The 19,935-nt window shown below is 37.9% G+C and overlaps 1 protein-coding gene across 1 annotated transcript in view; it reads left to right on the forward strand.

Annotated features, from left to right (window-relative positions):
• PCDH15 (protocadherin related 15) overlaps positions 1-19,935 on the forward strand; it is a 1,088,571-nt gene that overhangs the window by 921,741 nt on the left and 146,895 nt on the right. Inside the window, exon 23 of the mRNA XM_029245143.1 lies at positions 5,799-5,915. Within this exon, the coding sequence (XP_029100976.1) occupies positions 5,799-5,915 (117 nt within the window). The remainder of the gene's footprint in view (positions 1-5,798; positions 5,916-19,935) is intronic.

Consider the following 19,935-nt stretch of genomic DNA (forward strand, 5'->3'; position numbering starts at 1 on the left):
CTTAAGAGTATATTCTTTCTAATATATTCACTTCCGTGTTTAAAGAATATGAATACATCAAGGAGGGCGTGTCATAGGGCTGATTCAGATGGTTTCTTAAAGTATCTGCCTATTCTGCTATTCTGCAGCTTTACAACAAAGATGTAACATATTTTCACTAAAGAACCAAACCAGATGAAACAGATAAAAATGTACAAGCCCAGAGATAACATAATATCTCAAACAGGAGTAATTTATATTGCTATGGCTCCTCATATATCACCCACTGATTTCTGGGAGTCCCAAGAAAATGCTTTACTTATAGAGTATACACAATTAAGTAATTTTACCCTTCAGTGATTATCACATTCTTCCCTGCCTGCCAAGGCAAATGAGACCAGGCTTGCCTTACCACAGCTCTCCCAATGGGGACAATAGATGCTGATAAGCCTTGTTGATACTAGTTACTGCTAAGCATTGGTACCATTTTCCAATCCTATCATGACTATAGCTGCGATCTCTACCCCAGTGAATTGGCTGCCTCATACTGGGGGGCACTCTTGATATGTTGGTGTCCTCAGTATGTACTCTGAGAACGTGACTTCACCAAAGTCATACAGTATTCCAAACAGTAATAATTTGTGCCTTCAATATATTATTATCATCAGGGTCTCTCATGATATACTTCATAGAGCACTAGCTCCTCAAGAATGGTACTGGGTGTCTCATACACAGAGTATTACATAGACAAGTAGATTTGGGAAACACTGGTATATATAAAAATAAACCGATATCTATGCCGTAGGCCTTTATATAGGAGCCTTAAATATGCTAGTGTATGTTGTGAATCTCAAGAAAATAAAATGTGATTTCCCACCATTGATCATGGAATTTCTTTTTATTTGTAAAGCTTTTGATAGGACTAATTTTCCAAAGAATGCAATTTGGAAAAAACTTTATTAGGTTTTAGTGAAAATAACTATTTGTAGGGTTAAATATTGAATAAGTTGTTTAAAATGTACAAATACGACTGCTGAAAGTCTCTTTTTACCAAAAAAAAAAGCTTCATAAATAATTATAAAAATTATCTTCAGGGAAATAGATTAGAATTATGCAGTGTTTAGAAGCTTGCAAGGTTGCCAAGATAAAATTGTAGTAACTAGTTAGAAGAATTCTTAAAAAATGTAAAATATTTTTGGAAAGAGGTATTTAAAATTTTATGTGTGGAATTTTAATGAAAATCCTGCTCAAGTCATTTTATGTATAATCTTCTGATGACTTTGCCAGTTCCCTTTCTCCTCACCTGCAAGTAGCAGAATGATGCCTTTAGGATCCGACATACCAGAATTAAATCTTAGCTCTACCCTTTATTAGCTGGATAATCATGAGCAACTTAATTTCTCTAAGCTTCAGTTTCCTTATTCTAAAAATAGGAACAATAATAATAATAGCTAACATCTATTTTAGGCAAATTAATTGAGATGATAAATTTAACACACTTAGCATAATGTCTGATATACAGTAAAAATAAACCATATACATACACACATACATATATATAATTGTGATGCACTTTTGGGGAAGTCTGAAATAGGGTGATGTTATTTGAATTGATGCTCAAATATTCAAACTTAGAATGTGCACATATTCTCCCAATTGACCACAGTGTCATGGCTTGGAAAAAAAATCCAAAAACCTATCAACTGCCTTCCCCCTATATTACCATTCCAGTTCAGAGAAACTAGATGGGAATGGAATTTTGTATTAAATTAGTGGGTTTGTCAACATTACACAATGTTAACCTCTTCTAATTTAACCATCAATTTTGAAGGACTGTTTTACCTGCCAGAGTGCATGAGTGATGAGGCAGTTGCTCAGGTAACAGAGATGCATCCTATGTGAAATTTAAACTCCTTACTATATATTCCCATCACATCCTTATATTTTCTCTTTCATAACATCCATCACACTTGCTAATATTTATTTATTTTTTGCTTTCCACACTAAACTGTAAGCTCAGTACTAGCAGGCACTGTATCTTTCTTGGTGGTAACCATATCCCCAGCACCTAAAGTACTACCTAATGCACAGTGGGAGCTCCATCAATATTTGTGATACTGAGAGCTATAGTGTACATTTTGCTACTTGTGGCAAAGTGTAACATTGATTACCTTACATTAGGGCTAATACTATCCCCCAAGAATCCAGAAAAGCTTCAAACTCAGAAATAAAACCAAACCAAAACAAAAAACAAATTTAGGCAGCTAAGAAAGAATCTTCCCAGTACAGGTTTTGTTCCAAAAACAAAAAAGGACATTGAGGTAAGTTTGTAACTTGTGTTTAAGAGAGCCCCATGCAAAACATAGAAGGAAAGATTTGTTTGGTTGGTTGGAGATAGGGCCTTTATGACCCTATGTGGCAGAATCACAAGAGAAGGTAGAGAAGTCAGAAAAGACAGAAAGGCAAGTAAAGAAACCAAGACGGAAGAAACAGCAGAAGGTAGATAATATAAAAAAAAACAACTGAAACAGTAAATAGAGGGTGTCTGGTAGTGCAGAACAGAACTGGTAACAGGCAGAGGAAAAAATCAACTGTGTCGTCTGCCAAGGAAGAGGAGGCATCAGCTCCATAAGCCTTAAGGGATTTCAGAGGGCAGGGCAGCCAACGGTTCTATGTGGCTAGTGATAACACTAGAGGGTACTGTAGGAGCCATTCCACCCACTGGCGCACACCATCTGGTCTCCTCACAGAGCATGCATGAGCGCTTAAGATGAGGGCTGACGTTCTCTTTATTTTCATCATTTAAAGAAAGATGATCGGAATATAACCAGTTAGTACTCTTCTGTCAGGAAAAAAGCCTCTTATCCAGAACAGCTTTCAGCCTATGATTCCAGAAATTAAAAATTCTGTCATCTATTTCTCATCGCTTTCAATAGAGAACGTGCCATTAATTTGTAAATTCACCAGCAAGTTCCTATCTTCCTGGTATGCTCATTAAAAAGGGTTCCTTAAATCTACTCTGTGGTCTGTCAAAGCAGAAATGGTTTCTGTGATTATTTTAGACTTGAGTTTAGAAAATAAGTAAATGAAACTCATATTTTCTTTCTCTTAGATAACTACCTTCAGGTGCAGTTTTCGTTGCTTGATACATGGAAACTAATTATGCGTACTTGTACAACAGTCTTTTTTTCTAAGAAGATCAAGTCTTAGTTCAAGATGGTAATATTCAGAATACTCTTTAGAAACATGAAAAGTAATTTTTGTTCAGACCAACAAAAAGTATAGCCACAGAAAGGAAACTTAATAATAAACTTGTTAACAAGAGAATAGAAAATGAAATTTTATTTCTGTCAATACTGCCCTCTAGTGGAACAATGGGCAACAGAATAGGGCTTGCGTTTGGAGAGTGGAGTTTATCCTTAATTTGCTGCGTAGTAGAGCATTTGTACAGAAGCAGATTTATGTACATTTTTCTTCAGACATCCCTGGAGCATAAATATAATGAAGTATTGATTATGCTCTTTGGCATTGCATTTCAGTAAATTCTCTAATCTGAAATAATGCATCATGCAGGAACTGTGTGCAACTGGCTACACAGCTTAGCCACAGTGAAAGATTGTAACCTCAAAATATGTACAATGTACCAGAAGAAGAAACACAGCTACAATAACTGTATTGATTTATTCTTCACGTTGTCAGTGGCAAGCAGACCAAAGGGGGATACCAGTCTTTTAATGGTGTTCAATTATTTAGGTTTCTGTATAATCAGTTTGTGAAGCCAGATTATAAAAATGTCCACTGTGTGTTCAGTTAGAAGGTGATCAGTGACTACTTTCCTGGCCAAAAAATAAAAAGGCTACTGTACTCAACACTGTCAGCGGCTGTATTGACATAACTAGGAAATCACATATTATTTTTTTCCCTGAAGAATTAAGATTACATTAAGATTTTTAATGTCCCCTGCGGGGGCGGGAGAAGAAAATTCATAGGAATATATTGAGTTTATGTGATTTGGGAAACTCATGTAGAGAAAAATCACAGTTGGGCTCCTTTTCTAACCTTCAGAAGTTATAATTTAGGAGTGCAAGAGGAGTTCTACCCCTTTGGTTACAAGACTCACTTGTTAAAATAATTGGCACTCTTGAAAGCAGGAGGAAGTGTGCATGCAAATGTTTTATATATTCACCCCCTGCCTGAAACCTCAAGATCAATACCCTCCACTCTCCTCATTATAGAGAACCAGTGCTTCCTAGGTTTATTTACTTGTTCAGATTCTAAAGCTCATCATTTATAAAGGAAGTCTTTTTCATGTAGAGGCTGTGAATACTACATGTCAAAACAGAGAAAATGATGTTTTTTATTTTTCAGTTTTGCTTACAGCTCAAGGTCTCCAATTTTTACTAGAATCTACAGGGTTTTTCAGATTCACGACTCAGAAGTCAGCTCTATTGTGAACATAAAAGCAAGCTCGATTTGATTGTAATAGTTAATTATCCTGACCTCTTTGCAAAAAGAGGTGTTTATAATCAGTTAGTTTGTGTGTTTCCAATTTACATTGTGCACAAAAATTGTTGTATCAGAGCAAATATCAAAGACTGTGTAGAATAATTTTCTTCTTTTGTTTTTAACATCAAGTGAGAAAAAGATGACAGGGAGAATAAGGTAACTAACAAATTTAGTTTGGGGCTCAAATATATTTGACCAAAAGTGCCCCGCAAAATGCAGGGTGCAATGATTATTTTTTTTAAAAGTAAATTTAGGAAAGATAAATCAGCCAGGTTAATAAACATTATTTTTGAGAAAAAAAATGATTTGAAATTCTCCATCAAAGATAAAATGTTTGAGAAAAACATGGTCTTGCTCTCAGGAGGCCAGACTAATTAGTGGTTTTGCCAAATAAGTAGATTAATTTAGGCGACGTTGCTAAGCTATCGGCAGAATCAGTAACTTTACCTGTCAAATGGCAGTTAAGTGACAAATTCAGGAACATCTTTTCTTGAGCCACCACACTGTCCCCAGAGCCTAGCATTGGGTCATAAAAATGGGAGGAACCGGATAAATATCGTTTAATGAATAAAAATAATAGCAATGCATTTATATCATTGAATTGTGAAAATTTAAAGGATGCATATAAATCACTTTGAAAAATCTTTAAATAAATTAAAATTGTTTTCTGACTGAGAACATCTAACCTATGTGTCATTATTGTAGTGTGGTGCAGGGAAAACATCCTTTAATCATTTTATGTTTGTAAAAATGTAAGATGGCATAAAAGGATATTTCACAATTTGCATTTGAAATGTTCTAATCATACTATTATGCTAAGTATATATATAAAGAATTTGCAATTGCAACAGAAACATTAAAGAGCTTTCTTTAAAAGCAACAACAACAAAACAAACAAAAATACTGTCTTCTACACCTGTCTCATAGAAGGGCACCTTTTATGAATGTTTTCCTGCTTTTCAGAGTTCAAAACTGCATCATACCATTAGAAGTACCTTTAGAGAAAATTTCACACATCACTCCAAATATCTGAAAGATGTATTTGGAGGAGCACAGGGTGTGTGACAGCCTCTTTACTTGAGTAGAATGGCCTTTGGTAGAATGGGGCAGGTATCACACACATTGATATTGTATAGGAACTCTGGCAGTTTCCTCTGGGGTGCCATTCTGAAGTGAGTGTAATGGAATTGAGAGGATGGAAGGCTGACAGTGGCAAACGGGTTGTGTGATATGAAGAGATGGAGCCGGTCTAGTCACTGTGTACCTCACCTGGTTTCAACAGAAGCACTAAATTCTTAATTGTGTTTTTACAGGATATGAATGATTATCCTCCAGTATTTAGTAAACGGATCTACAAAGGGATAGTGGCTCCAGATGCCGCCAAGGGTACACCTATCACAACCGTTTATGCTGAAGATGCAGACCCTCCTGTAAGTAGAAGACGTTGATTAACACCCTGAACTAAAGTGAGAAAAATCTTTAACACTTATAAATGACCCAGTTCCCAAGACAGTGCAGTGAGTCTGTGTGAGTTCCACTCTGTTCACTCACATACATTTGATGTACTTTTGCCTGTTGCATCCACAGGTACAAACCATATTTCAAGCAATTATTATTGAACTTAGACAATTAGGGATATGGTTTTTGTTTTACTGGGATTCAACATTTACTGTTTATCAATTTATCTAGTACTAATGATAAATATGTATAGAAAGAATTGTCTACGTTTGTAATCAATATCATTCATGTTCTTTATTTAGAATATGGTAAGCTGAATTTAGCCTGGATAAATTTTATCCTTAGGTATTTTACATTTTATTCATATTTTGTTAGCAAACACTAAATCAACATATGACATAATATTATATTGAATGTGTTAATTTTGGTAAACTAAAGTTGTATTGCTTTTAGAACATATTTAATAGATTCTTTTATTATCCAGAATTTCAGGGCATCTTTTGAGATGCCCTAAATTGTCTTTCAAGATAGAGGGTTCCTAATTAAAATATTATTATAGCAGAAGTGAGGTAAATTTTCCTGAATATTGTTTCTTAATGTATTAAAAATAGCATATAAAACTAATAGGGCTTCCCTGGTGGCGCAGTGGTTGGGAGTCCGTCTGCTGATGCAGGGGACGCAGTTTCATGCCCCGGTCCAGGGGGATCCTACATGCTGTGGAGCAGCTGGGCCCGTGAGCCATGGCCGCTGGGCCTGCGCATCCGGAGCCTGTGCTCTGCGACGGGAGGGGCCACAACAGTGAGAGGCCCGCGTACCGCAAAAAACAAACAAACAAAAAAAACCTAATAGTACCAGTATAAAAATGCTTTCTGTAAATAACTTGAGGGTGTTATAGGTATTAACTATTTATTCTCATAATAGCTGAATGATGAAGATTTGAATTTTTTACCTTGGGTGAGCTTGAAGTACAAGTCAGTGGCTGATATATTCTAGAAAAATGTTAAAAGTGTTAAACCATTTTAGAAAAGTAAGAAAATAGAAAAAGATCTCAATTTTATAAGTGATTTAAAAATTCAGTTTTGTGTTGCTAATATAAACAGTATTTATGTAATGCTATTTATTTAATAAAATATAAATGGCAATCATAACATTTTTCAGCTTCAGTTGTGACAAGCCATATAAAGTCTTTTGTGACTATGACGTCTTGAAAAATAATAATGTTAACATGAAAGCAATGACCTTTCACTCAGAAGTTCCTTTTCTCAAGTGTGTTAAAATGTCTTTGAAACTGATTTATTGAATCTTGGGAAATACGACAGGCAAAATTTCATAGCCTTGGACATACCAATAGAGATGGTGGATGTGAAATTGGTGTTTTGTCTGCTTTTTAAGTAAACTGTCAGAGGTACAAAATACTTTGAAATTAGGACTACAATTCAATTGTATTCAAGATGTGTTTTGAGCACCAACTCCATAGTAATCACTGTGCTAACCAGGTTTTGCTCTCCAGAAACTGACAATCTCATAGGAAAAGCAGAACTGCACATAGAAACTAAAAAGCACTGTATTGAATGAGCGTACGTGTAGGGGAGGAAGACTTTTCCTTTCTTCCCCTCTAGGCTCTCTGGCTGGTCTAATAATTAAATTGACATAAACAGATTAACAGGAGAAAAACAAATTTAAATTTGTACCGGAGCTCATAAAAACATGATGCTCAAATAAGTGACTAAAGTAGGAAGCTTTTATACCTTTTAGACCAAGAAACAATACATTTGTGAAGAACCGACAAGATGAAGGGGTTTGGGCTTGGGGTAGTATTTTAGTAAAGAAGTAAAAAGGTTTGCTTACACGGCCTTCTTGTCTTTGAATTCCCTATCTTTGGTAGTAAGGATTTCTTCCTTTCTCCTGGTGCAGGCAGGATACCTTTCACATGGGAGATTTATTTCCTGCTTTCAGGGGGACAAAGAGGAGTCAGAGTTTCCATCTTATACTGACTGTTTCTTAAGTAACTTTAATTCAAAATAATCAATATGCCCAAGTGGCATATTTTGGGCAGACTGCCGTGAACCCTGTCATAAGCCAACACAGCATCTTAAAATACTAATATTTCTAAGAAATTTTCATTAGCACAGAATTTAAGATAGTGTTAAGCTTAATGACACTAATGATGAGAGGCTAAAAGTAGGCCTGCTGTTTACCTATGTGGGATAGACCTCAAAGCCTTAGCATGGATGGCAAAATCCTCACTTCACATGTGACACCGTGACCTTAGTACCTGGTTTGACATTCAGTCACTGCACTGATGTGAAAGAAGCTGTCTTGGTCTGTTGTCTGTTTTCTAAATAAGTTATATTACTTCTCTACAGTATTTACCGAGAGAGAAGGCCTCCTTTTTACTCCCTAAGCCCGTTTACAGAAACTTAGCAGGCTCGAATACTATATTTCTTTGGAAGAAGCTCTGAGGTTTGCATTCCTAATAGTATTTTTTTTGAACAGTTAATGTCTAATGCTGGCTTTTCAGTATATGAAAGGTGGATGCCAGTCATTCAGCTGGAATACTGAGCATGCTTATTTCAGCTAACAAATATAAATTTTATCAGACTTAGTTTCGATCCTTGAAACACTAGCAGTCGTTTGGAATAACTAGTATTCAGCATTAAGTTTTCCATCATTGCTGCAAATTGTGTCCCTTAAATTAGCATAGTTACAATTTGGGTGCACCTACACCAATCTGTAGGTGCTCAATAAAAGCTCAATTCCATGAAATTTTTAAGAAAATAAAAATGACACAGCTTTCAAAATGTTATGACTGAGTTCACTTTTATTATTTTATGTAAGTACCACAAATCAGAATCAGTATTTTTTGGATGAGCTTGCCAAGTGTTTTCTATTCTGTTACTATTGTAAATATTTATTAATTAGAGGAAGATAGTTTCAATTTCATATCCTTCAGGGCTCTTATGTCAGTTCCACTACTTAGGTCTGTGAGTATCTATGGGTAACACTGTGTTTATTTAATGGTCTCTCTTCCAAACTAGAAGGTAATTTCCTTGAGGGCAAGAATCCAAACTTATTCCAGTTTGTTTTCCCACATCTAATTATGTTTGGTACTTAGTAGCAAATGCTTGTTGAATAACTGAATAACTGAATAAATAAGCAGTTATTTCTATGCTCTTTAGAATTGTCAAAATGTGCCACATCTTCAGAAGTTTAGTTATTTGTGACCCTGGGCAAGTTTCTTATTGTCTCCAAGCCTAAGTATGGCCATTTGAGGGCTGTAAGAATTAACTGGAGTGATATATATATAATGCTAAGCGCTGCTTCTGTTCCCTCATATAAGTAGGTATTGTTACAATTCTGCAATAATAATGTGCATCTCTAGAGGCTGACCACATCTTTTTCAAGGCATCATGTTTCTTGTGAATGAAATGAGAACCTCCCATTTTAAACTAGAAAATTGCAACCACAAAATACCAGACGGAGAAATGGGTAAGGTCTTAAAGCCAGAGAGAACATTCTTGCCAAACATAAATTAAGAATTATAAAATGCATGTTGTGTAAACCTGAAGTGATCTAGAGGGAGAAAAACATCTTCCAGGGGTTTTTTTCCCCTGAATTAAAGCTGTTAGGACTTTCATTTTCTGCCTTGCTTTTGTGACACCATTGACATTATGTAGTTCACCGGAAACGTGTATAGTGAATGACTGATTATTTTGGATATTAAAAATTGCCAACCTTTTCTTTCTGCTCACTAGAGACTTCTCACTCCAAACTTTCACAAAACAAAACTGCAAGTTTAATTTTCCATTTGCATATTTTTATTCTTTCTGAAGCTGTGGCCAAACCCCATGATACAAGAGGTCTCTTTGTGGGCAGGGAAAATGCCTCACAGTATAGTATCCTTCGTGAGCATATAGACATGGAAAAATTTGGATAAATAAATGAAGCTTACATTTTGCTAATTTCCAAGAAGTTATGAGGAACCCATGGAGGAATATCTTCTCATTGTTGTGTCATTCTTTCCATTTAATGCATTTGAGGAATTTATAAGATTCTTGTTTCAAGTAAGTCAGTACTTGGAGCATGTTTAATATTAGCAATTTTGACAGACTTTCTTATTTGCATATATTCATGTGAGAAATATTTATATATTGAAGACATCTTTTGTAGGTTTCAGTATCAATTTATGAAATGAATGTGCTCCATGAAAAAGATCTTGTAAGTTCTCAATAGTAACTGGCTTTAAACATCAATGAGTATTCTCACTACACATTTTTTTTCAGAAAGTATTTTTGTAAAGGCATAATAATTGCAGCTGTGAGGTAATTTTTTTCCCCTCTGCTGAGATTTTGAGAGCTATACTATCCTTTCAGAGTTCAGACAAGCTACCTGAGGAATTATTATTATTATTATTTACGTCTTTATTGGAGTATAATTGCTTTACAATGGTGTGTTAGTTTCTGCTTTATAACAAAGTGAATCAGTTATACATATACATATGTTCCCATATCTCTTCCCTCTTGCGTCTCCCTCCCTCCCACCCTCCCTATCCCACCCCTCCAGGCGGCCACAAAGCACCGAGCTAATCTCCCTGTGCTATGCGGCTGCTTCCCACTAGCTAGCTACCTTACGTTTGGTAGTGTATATATGTCCATGCCTCTCTCTCGCTTTGTCACAGCTTACCCTTCCCCCTCCCCATATCCTCAGGTCCATTCTCTAGTAGGTCTATGTCTTTATTCCTGTCTTACCCCTAGGTTCTTCATGACATATTTTTTCTTAAATTCCATATATATGTGTTAGCATACAGTATTTGTCTTTCTCTTTCTGACTTACTTCACTCTGTATGACAGACTCTAGGTCTATCCACCTCATTACAAATAGCTCAATTTTGTTTCTTTTTATGGCTGAGTAATATTCCATTGTATATATATGCCACATCTTCTTTATCCATTCATCCGATGATGGGCACTTAGGTTGTTTCCATCTCCGGGCTATTGTAAATAGAGCTGCAATGAACATTTTGGTACATGACTCTTTTTGAATTTTGGTTTTCTCAGGGTATATGCCCAGTAGTGGGATTGCTGGGTCATATGGTAGTTCTATTTGTAGTTTCTTAAGGAACCTCCATACTGTTCTCCATAGTGGCTGTATCAATTTACATTCCCACCAGCAGTGCAAGAGGGTTCCCTTTTCTCCACACCCTCTCCAGCATATTGTTTCTAGATTTTTTGATGATGGCCATTCTGACCGGTGTGAGATGATATCTCATAGTAGTTTTGATTTGCATTTCTCTGATGATTAATGATGTTGAGCATTCTTTCATGTGTTTGTTGGCAGTCTGTATATCTTCTCTGGAGAAATGTCTATTTAGGTCTTCTGCCCATTTTTGGATTGGGTTGTTTGTTTTTTTGTTGTTGAGCTGCATGAGCTGCTTATAAATTTTGGAGATTAATCCTTTGTCAGTTGCTTCATTTGCAAATATTTTCTCCCATTCTGAGGGTTGTCTTTTGGTCTTGTTTATGGTTTCCTTTGCTGTGCAAAAGCTTTGACGTTTCATTAGGTCTCATTTGTTTATTTTTGTTTTTATTTCCATTTCTCTAGGAGGTGGGTCAAAAAGGATCTTGCTGTGATGTATGTCATAGATTTTTCTGCCTATGTTTTCCTCTAAGAGTTTGATAGTTTCTGGCCTTACCTTGAGGTCTTTAATCCATTTTGAGCTTATTTTTGTGTATGGTGTTAAGGAGTGATCTAATCTCATACTTTTACATGTACCTGTCCAGTTTTCCCAGCACCACTTATTGAAGAGGCTGTCCTTTCTCCACTGTACATTCCTGCCTCCTTTATCAAAGATAAGGTGACCATATGTGCGTGGGTTTATCTCTGGGCTTTCTATCCTGTTCCATTGATCTATATTTCTGTTTTTGTGCCAGTACCATACTGTCTTGATTACTGTACCTTTGTAGTGTAGTCTGAAGTCAGGGAGTCTGATTCCTCCAGCTCCGTTTTTCGTTCTCAAGATTGCTTTGGCTATTCGGGGTCTTTTGTGTTTCCATACAAATTGTGAAAGTTTTTGTTCTAATTCTGTGAAAAATGCCAGTGGTAGTTTGATAGGGATTGCATTGAATCTATAGATTGCTTTGGGTAGTAGAGTCATTTTCACAATGTTGATTCTTCCAGTCCAAGAACATGGTATATCTCTCCATCTGTTTGTATCATCTTTAATTTTTTCATCAGTGTCTTATAATTTTCTGCATACAGGTCTTTTGTCTCCTTAGGTAGGTTTATTCCTAGATATTTTATTCTTTTTGTTGCAGTGGTAAATGGGAGTGTTTTCTTGATTTCACTTTCAGATTTTTCATCATTAGTGTATAGGAATGCCAGAGATTTCTGTGCATTAATTTTGTATCCTGCAACTTTACCAAATTCATTGATTAGCTCTAGTAGTTTTCTGGTAGCATCTTTAGGATTCTCTATGTATAGTATCATGTCATCTGCAAACAGTGACAGCTTTACTTCTTTTCTGATTTGGATACCTTTTATTTCTTTTTCTTCTCTGATTGCTGTGGCTAAAACTTCCAAAACTATGTTGAATAAGAGTGGTGAGAGTGGGCAACCTTGTCTTGTTCCTGATCTTAGTGGAAATGCTTTCAGTTTTTCACCATTGAGGACGACTTTGGCTGTGGGTTTGTCATATATGGCCTTTATTATGTTGAGGAAAGTTCCCTCTATGCCTACTTTCTGCAGGGTTTCTATCATAAATGGGTGTTGAATTTTGTCGAAAGTTTTCTCTGCATGTATTGAGATGATCATATGGTTTTTCTCCTTCAATTTGTTAATATGGTGTATCACATTGATTGATTTGCGTATATTGAAGAATCCTTGCATTCCTGGAATAAACCCCACTTGATCATAGTGTATGATCCGTTTAATGTGCTGTTGGATTCTTTTTGTTAGTATTTTGTTGAGGATTTTTGCATCTATGTTCATCAGTGATATTGGCCTGTAGTTTTCTTTCTTTGTGACATCCTTGTCTGGTTTTGGTATCAGGGTGATGGTGGCCTCATTGAATGAGTTTGGGAGTGTTCCTCCCTCTGCTATATTTTGGAAGAGTTTGAGAAGGATAGGTGTTACCTCTTCTCTAAATGTTTGATAGAATTCGTCTGTGAAGCCATCTGGTCCTGGGCTTTTGTTTGTTGGAAGATTTTTAATCACAGTTTCAATTTCAGTGCTTGTGATTGGTCTGTTCATATTTTCTGTTTCTTCCTGATTCAGTCTTGGCAGGTTGTGCCTTTCTAAGAATTTGTCCATTTCTTCCAGGTTGTGCATTTTATTTGCATAGAGTTACTTGTAATAATCTCTCATGATGTTTTGTATTTCTTCAGTGTCAGTTGTTACTTCTCCTTTTTCATTTCTAATCCTATTGAGTCTTCTCCCTTTTTTTCTTGATGAGTCTGGCTAATGGTTTATCAATTTTGTTTATCTTCTCAAAGAACTAGCTTTTAGTTTTATTGATCTTTGCTATAGTTTCCTTCATTTCTTTTTCATTTATTTCTGATCTGATTTTTATGATTTCTTTCCTTCTGCTAAATTTGGCGGTTTTTTGTTCTTCCTTCTCTAATTGCTTTAGGTGCAAGGTTAGGTTGTTTATTCGAGATGTTTCCTGTTTCTTAAGGTAGGATTGTATTGCTATAAACTTCCCTCTTAGAACTGCTTTTGGTGCATCCCATAGATTTTGAGTCGTCATGTCTCCATTGTCATTTGTTTCTAGGTATTTTTTAATTTCCTCTTTGATTTCTTCAGTGATCACTTCGTTATTAAGTAGTGTATTGTTTAGCCTCCATGTGTTTGTAGTTTTTACAGATCTTTTCTTGTAATTGATATCTAGTCTCATAGCGTTGTGGTCGGAAAAGATACTTGATACAATTTCAGTTTTCTTAAATTTACCAAGGCTTGATATGTGACCCAAGATATGATCTATCCTGGAGAATGTTCCATGAGCACTTGAGAAAAATGTGTATTCTGTTGTTTTTGGATGGAATGTCCTATAACTATCAATTAAGTCCATCTTTTTAATGTATCATTTAAAGCTTGTGTCTCCTTATTTATTTTCATTTTGGATGATCTGTCCATTGGTGAAAGTGGGGTGTTAAAGCCCCCCCTACTATGAATGTGTTACTGTTGATTTCCCCTTTTATGTCTGTTAGTATTTGCCTTATGTATTGAGGTGCTCCTATGTTGGGTGCATAAATATTTACAATTGTTATATCGTCTTCTTGGATCGATCCCTTGATCATTAGGTAGTGTCTTTCTTTGTCTCTTCTAATAGTCTTTATTTTAAAGTCTATTTTGTCTGATATGAGAATTGCTACTCCTGCTTTCTTTTGGTTTCCATTTGCATGAAATATCTTTTTCCATCCCCTCACTTTCAGTCTGCATGTGTCTCTAGGTCTGAAGTGGGTCTCTTGTAGACAGCAGATATGTGGGTCTCTTGTAGACAGCAAATATATGGGTCTTGTTTTTGTATCCATTCAGCCAATCTGTGACTTTTGGTGGGAGCATTTAGTCCATTTACATTTAAGGTAATTATCGATATGTATGTTCCTATTCCCATTTTCTTAATTGTTTTGGGTTCATTATTGTAGGTCTTTTCCTTCTCCTGTGTTTCTTGCCTAGAGAAGTTCCTTTAGCAGCTGTTGAAAAGCTGGTTTGGTGGTGCTGAACTCTCTCAGCTTTTGCTTGTCTGTAAAGGTTTTAATTTGTCCATCAAATCTGAATGAAATCCTTGCCGGGTAGAGTAATCTTGGTTGCAGGTTTTTCTCCTTCATTACTTTAAATATGTCCTGCCAGTCCCTTCTGGCCTGCAGAGTTTCTGCTGAAAGATCAGCTGTTAACCGTATGGGGATTCCCTTGTGTGTTATTTGTTGTTTTTCCCTTGCTGCTTTTAATATGTTTTCTTTGTATTTAATTTTTGACAGTTTGATTAATATGTGTCTTGACGTATTTCTCCTTGGATTTATCCTGTATGGGACTCTCTGTGCTTCCTGGAGTAGATTAACTATTGCCTTTCCCATGTTAGGGAAGTTTTCAACTATAATCTCTTCAAATATTTTCTCAGTCCCTTTCTTTTTCTCTTCTTCTTCTGGAACCCCTATAATTCGAATGTTGTTGTGTTTGATGTTGTCCCAGAGGTCTCTGAGACTGTCCTCAGTTCTTTTCATTCTTTTTTCTTTATTCTACTCTGCAGTAGTTATTTCCACTGTTTTATCTTCCAGGTCACTTATCCGTTCTTCTGCCTCAGTTATTCTGCTATTGATCCCATCTAGAGTATTTTTCATTTCATTTATTGTGTTGTTCATCGTTGTTTGTTTCATCTTTAGTTCTTCTAGGTCCTTGTTAAATGTTTCTTGCATTTTGTCTATTCTATTTCCAAGATTTTGGATCATCTTTACTATCATTCTGAATTCTTTTTCAGGTAGACTGCCTATTTCCTCTTCATTTGTTAGGTCTGGTGGGTTTTTATCTTGCTCCTTCATCTGCTGTGTGTTTTTCTGTCTTCTCATTTTGCTTATCTTACTGTGTTTGGGGTCTCCTTTTTGCAGGCTGCAGGTTCGTAGTTCCTGTTGTTTTTGGTGTCTATCTGCAGTGGCTAAGGTTGGTTCAGTGGGTTGTGTAGGCTTCCTGGTGGAGGGGACTAGTGCCTGTGTTCTGGTGGATGAGGCTGGATTTTGTCTTTCTGGTGGGCAGGTCCACGTCTGGTGGTGTGTTTTGGGGTGTCTGTGGACTTATTATGATTTTAGGCAGCCTCACTGCTAATGGGTGGGGTTTTGTTCCTGTCTTGCTAGTTGTTTGGCATAGGATGTCCAGCACTGTAGCTTGCTGGTCGTTGAGTGAAGCTGGGTGCTGGTGTTGAGATGGAGATCTCTGGGAGATTTTTGCCGTTTTATATTATGTGGAGCTGGGAGGTCTCTTGTGGACCAGTGTCCTGAAGTTGGCTCTCTCTCCTCAGAGGCACAGCACTGACTCCTGGCTGTTGCACCAAGAGCCTTTCATCCACACGGCTCAGAATAAAAGGGCGAAAAAGTAGAAAGAAACGATTAGTAGAAGTAGAAAGAGAGAAAGAAAGAAAGAAAGGAGGGAGGAAGGAAGGAAGGAAGGAGGGACGGAAGGAAAAAAAGACAGGAGATTAAGTAAAATAAAATAAAGTAAGATAAAATATAATAAAGTTATTAAAATAAAAAAATAATTATTAAGAGGAAAAAAGAATTAAAAAAAAATGGACGGATAGAACCCTAGGACAAATGGTGGAAGCAAAGCTATACAGACAAAATCTCACACAGAAGCATACACATACACACTGACAAGAAGAGGAAAAGGGGAAAAAATCATAATTTTGCTCTGAAAGTCCACTTCCTTAATTTGGGATGATTCGTTGTCTATTCATGTATTCCACAGATGCAGGGTACATCAAGTTGATTGTGGAGCTTTAATCTGCTGCTTCTGAGGCTGATGGGAGAGATTTCCCTTTCTCTTCTTTGTTCTCACAGCTCCCAGGGGCTCAGCTTTGGATTTGGCCCCGCCTCTGCGTGTAGGTCGCCGTAAGGCATCTGTTCTTCGCTCAGACAGGACGCTCAGACAGGGGGGTTAAAGGAGCCGCTGATTCGGCGGCTCTGGCTCACTCAGGCTGAGGGGGAGGGAGGGGCACAGAGTGCAGGGCGGGCCTGCGGCGGCAGAGGCCTGCGTGACGTTGCACCAGCCTGAGGCGTGCTGTGCGTTCTCCCGCGGGAGTTGTCCCTGGATCCCGGGACTCTGGCAGTGGCGGGCCGCACAGGCTCCCGGAAGGGGGGTGTGGATAGTGACCTGTGCTCACACACAGGCTTCTTGGTGGCGGCAGCAGCAGCCTTAGCATCTCGTGCCCATCTCTGGGGTCCGCGCTTTTAGCCGCGGCTCGCGCCGGTCTCTGGAGCTCCTTTAAGCAGCGCTCTTAATCCCCTCTCCTGGCGCAGCAGGAAACAAAGAGGTAAGAAAAAGTCTCTTGCCTCTTCAGCAGCTCCAGACTTTTTCCCGGACTCCCTCCCGGCTAGCTGTGGCACACTAACCCCCTGCAGGCTGTGTTCAGGCCGCCAGCCCCAGTCCTCTCCCTGCGCTCCGACCGAAGCCCGAGCCTCAGCTCCCAGCCCCGCCCGCCCCGGCGGGTGAGCAGACAAGCCTCTCGGGCTGGTGAGTTCCGGTTGGCCCTGATCCTCTGTGCGGGAATCTCTCCGCTTTGCCCTCCGCACCCCTGTTGCTGTGCTCTCCTCCGCGGCTCTGAAGCTTTCCCCCTCCGCCACCCACAGTCTCTGCCCGCGAAGGGGCTTCCTAGTGTGTGGAAACTTTTCCTCCTTCACAGCTCCCTCCCACTGGTGCAGGTCCCGTCCCTATCCTTTTATCTCTGTTTATTCTGTTTTCTTTTGCCCTACCCAGGTACGTGGCGGGGGGGGGGGGGGTTTCCTTGCCTTTTGGGAGGTCTGAGGTCTTCTAACAGCGTTCAGTATTTGTTCTGTAGGAGTTGTTCCACGTGTAGATGTATTTCTGGTGTATCTGTGGGGAGGAAGGTGATCTCCGCATCTTATTCTAACGCCATCTTCCCGGAAGCCTCAGATTTGGAGGCTCGAAGTCCAGAGTCAAGGTGGAGGCGGGTTTGGTTCTTTCTGAGGCATCTCTTCTTAGCTTGCTGGTGGCCACTTTTGCACTATGTCCCCATGTGGTCTTTCCTCTGTGTGTGCACGTGCCTGAAGTCTCTCCTGAGGAATTATTTTTAAAGTGATTGTACAGGTAGATTTAACATCCTTTTTATGTCATTTGAGGATACTTTTGTTGATCTCTAGAGAGTAAAAAAGATGGTCAGTTTTTCTTTTTCATGATGCATGACTTAAAATGTCATGATGTCACCAAATAATGCAAGGTAATTATGGCGATATTCTCAAAATGCTTAACCCTCTGCCTAGTTATTATGTTGCAATCTATTAGCAGAGGGCATAACAGTAGAATAAAAACAGCATCGTCTTTATCCATGATTTGCTGTTTGCTGGCTTTGTGTGCAATAGTTGAAACTGTTCAGGGCTAGGAGTGTCATAAGATTGTATTTTTATCTCCAGATAATATGGCTGTTCTGTATTATTTTCCATTGATAATATCTGCAGATCTGTTTTTCATCACTGATCACATACTGGTTTGTGTTGTTTTGCTGTATTGATTTAGGTTATTGCTAGCAATGTAGCGTAAACTCTGGTTTTAAAGATCAGTGCCTAATAACCACATTTGCTGACCCTGGAGCATGTTGGGGGAATGTATGTAGCTCAGTGGGTGTTTTCCTTCACATCAAAGCTGTTAGGGAAATAATCAAGAACTATTTTCACGGGCTTCCCTGGTGGCGCAGTGGTTGAGAGTCCGCCTGCCGATGCAGGGGACACGGGTTCATGCCCCAGTCCAGGAAGATCCCACATGCCACGGAGCAGCTGGGCCTGTGAGCCATGGCCACTGAGCCTGCGCGTCCGGAGCCTGTGCTCCACAATGGGAGAGGCCACAACCGTGAGAGGCCCGCGTACCGAAAAAGAACTATTTTCACGAATCATGTCTGCTTGTGAATATTGAAATGAGGTAGCCCAGCCTGAGTCCCTTTGGTCTCACATACTTAATTAGAAAAAATTCACACAATGAAACAGTTGGGACTTGATCTTTAGAATGACAATGGGTTATAACTAGATTTGAAAGTGTAAATGAATACAAAAGACAAGGTTTTATGAGACAGTTTATACATGATTATGTCTAGAAAAGGCTTATCTAAGTGTTTTAAGAATCTGTGTCAGTTTCTTTTGTGGCTTATAGATTCTTTTCAAGAACAAATATACTGTTAACATTACTTGAGATCAATATTAGATTTAACTGTTTCAGATGCAAATATTTTTCTTCTAATTCAGAAACTGCAATGCCTACCAGGGCTAACAGGGTGTTTTTCTTTTAAGTAGTGATGTCTATAAAATTTAGGGTTTTTTTAACCTTTACAAAAGTGTCATCCAGTGATATGTCTTTTTTTTTTTTTTTTTTTTTGATGAGGATAAACCTCATGGGATTAGGATCCCAATACGTTGCAACAAGAGAGGTTTCCAAGGGAATTGAGTGAAATATAACAAGCTGCCTCTGGGGCTCACTCATAGGTCTCCCTTATGGCTTAAATAATGTGCTTTATTTTGAATTTCTTGCCAGAGGAAATGGGAAGAGACCCTCTAAAAGAGTATCTTGGCTTCTTATAATCTGGATTCTTGGCTTTAACACCCTCAAAGCCATCCTACTGTTATCCTCAGGTCTTATCATTACCCACTTCACAGTTCTTCCGTATCCTTGAATGCGTGGACAGTAGACCAGCAGTCAAACATGTGCTTGTTGCAACATAGACACTTCGTAATACTGTTGAATCAATCAGCCAATAAGAAAACATTTATGGTGGACTTAACAATAAGAATATGACACTATAGAGCCATGACAGTGTGTAAGAAAGGTGCCAAGAATAGACAAGTGAATGTGTCCTGGTGTAGTCTGAGCCTGCTGTAGACAGGAACTCAACTTTTCCAGAGTATAGGAGATTCATTTAAGTGAGGGTAGAAGAAACTAGCAGCGGAAATATATTCAAAAATTACAGAGTCGAAATATTCATCATGTGTTCATAAATTTGGGTAACATGATTTGAACTATGTCTGATTCAATTAATATTAACTACTTAAAAGAACATATTAGGGCTGTCTTAGAGACTCATTTGTAGACAGGAAATGCAGCAGATATGTTTTTACAAACCCATTTTATTATATAGAAAATGGAAGCTTACTAAAGACTTACAAACAGGGCAATGACAGAATCAAAGCTACATATTAGAATACTTATTTCCTGTGATATGTAGTCTTCATTGGATGAGATAATAAATGAAAACCAGAAGATAAGTTAGCAGCTATAGCTTTCATT

This window comes from Monodon monoceros, unplaced genomic scaffold (assembly GCF_005190385.1).
Source record: "Monodon monoceros isolate NGI ecotype Baffin Bay Population unplaced genomic scaffold, NGI_Narwhal_1 Super_Scaffold_4, whole genome shotgun sequence".
Classification (NCBI taxonomy): domain Eukaryota; kingdom Metazoa; phylum Chordata; class Mammalia; order Artiodactyla; family Monodontidae; genus Monodon; species Monodon monoceros.